Source organism: Otolemur garnettii, unplaced genomic scaffold, assembly GCF_000181295.1.
Source record: "Otolemur garnettii isolate 467f Iridium unplaced genomic scaffold, OtoGar3 scaffold00086, whole genome shotgun sequence".
In the NCBI taxonomy this organism is placed as follows: domain Eukaryota; kingdom Metazoa; phylum Chordata; class Mammalia; order Primates; family Galagidae; genus Otolemur; species Otolemur garnettii.
Window position 1 is genome coordinate 5,730,230 of NW_003852481.1, and position 895 is coordinate 5,731,124.

Here is an 895-nt window from a genome sequence, read left to right on the forward strand (position 1 = left end):
GGGCGTTGTGGCGGGCGCCTGTGGTCCCAGCTGCTTGGGAGGCGGAGGCAGGAGACTCGCTTGAGCCCGGGAGTTGGAGGTTGCTGTGAGCTGTGGTGCCACGGCACTCTACCCAGGGGGACAGCTTGAGGCTCTGTCTCGGAGGAAAAAAAGGATAAGAATCATCCTAGCTCCTCAAGCTCCTACTGAGTCAACTCGGGCTGATCTCTCACTCAGAAAATCCCCTGATGGATCTAGCCTGCTTTGACGTGTCCCCAAGGCTTCCTTCAGCACAGGTTGTCTCCCCAAGCAGGTAGGGATGGAGACCTCAAACTAAACCCCAACCCACTGCTCAGTTATGCCCACAACTTTCCTTGAAGATGAGGCCATCAGCTCCAAGGGAAAGTCCAGGTGGGCCTTGGTAGCCCCTGGCTCACCACCGTGTTTCCCTCTATCTCGCAGAGTCCCCAACCTGTCAAGAGCACCAGGCCCAAGCAGGAACCCTGACGGAAATCTGGTCTCAGCTTCGATCTATCAACAACTACCTCCGAGCTCAGGACCAGGCGCACCGCCGGGAGGCTGAGTGGTTGGCCCTCCTGTACCGCCTGGACCAACTGCTCTTCCGAAGCTACCTTGCCATGCTGGGGCTCTACACCATCACCCTGTGCTCGCTGTGGGCACTATGGAGTGGCTTGTGAAGACTGAAATTTGCTGGTCTCAATCAAAGTGCTATCATAGCACTTAGGGGAATTTGGAGGGGAAAGAGTGGTGGGTTGAAAAGCTTTCCACTCCCATTGCCTCTTTCTGCTGAGTCCAGGTACGTGCCCCTAAAGGCCTGCTAAATAACCTGGGCATAGCGCATACTGATCAGCAGTATGAGGCATACAGCCAAAGTAAGCCTTCCTTCTCAGCCCAG

At 55.9% G+C, this 895-nt stretch overlaps 1 protein-coding gene across 1 annotated transcript in view; it reads left to right on the forward strand.

Moving 5' to 3' along the window:
- HTR3B (5-hydroxytryptamine receptor 3B) overlaps nt 1–677 on the forward strand; it is a 40,710-nt gene extending 40,033 nt beyond the window's left edge. Inside the window, exon 9 of the mRNA XM_012808154.2 lies at nt 442–677. Within this exon, the coding sequence (XP_012663608.1) occupies nt 442–677 (236 nt within the window). The remainder of the gene's footprint in view (nt 1–441) is intronic.
- Nucleotides 678–895: the final 218 nt, after the last annotated feature.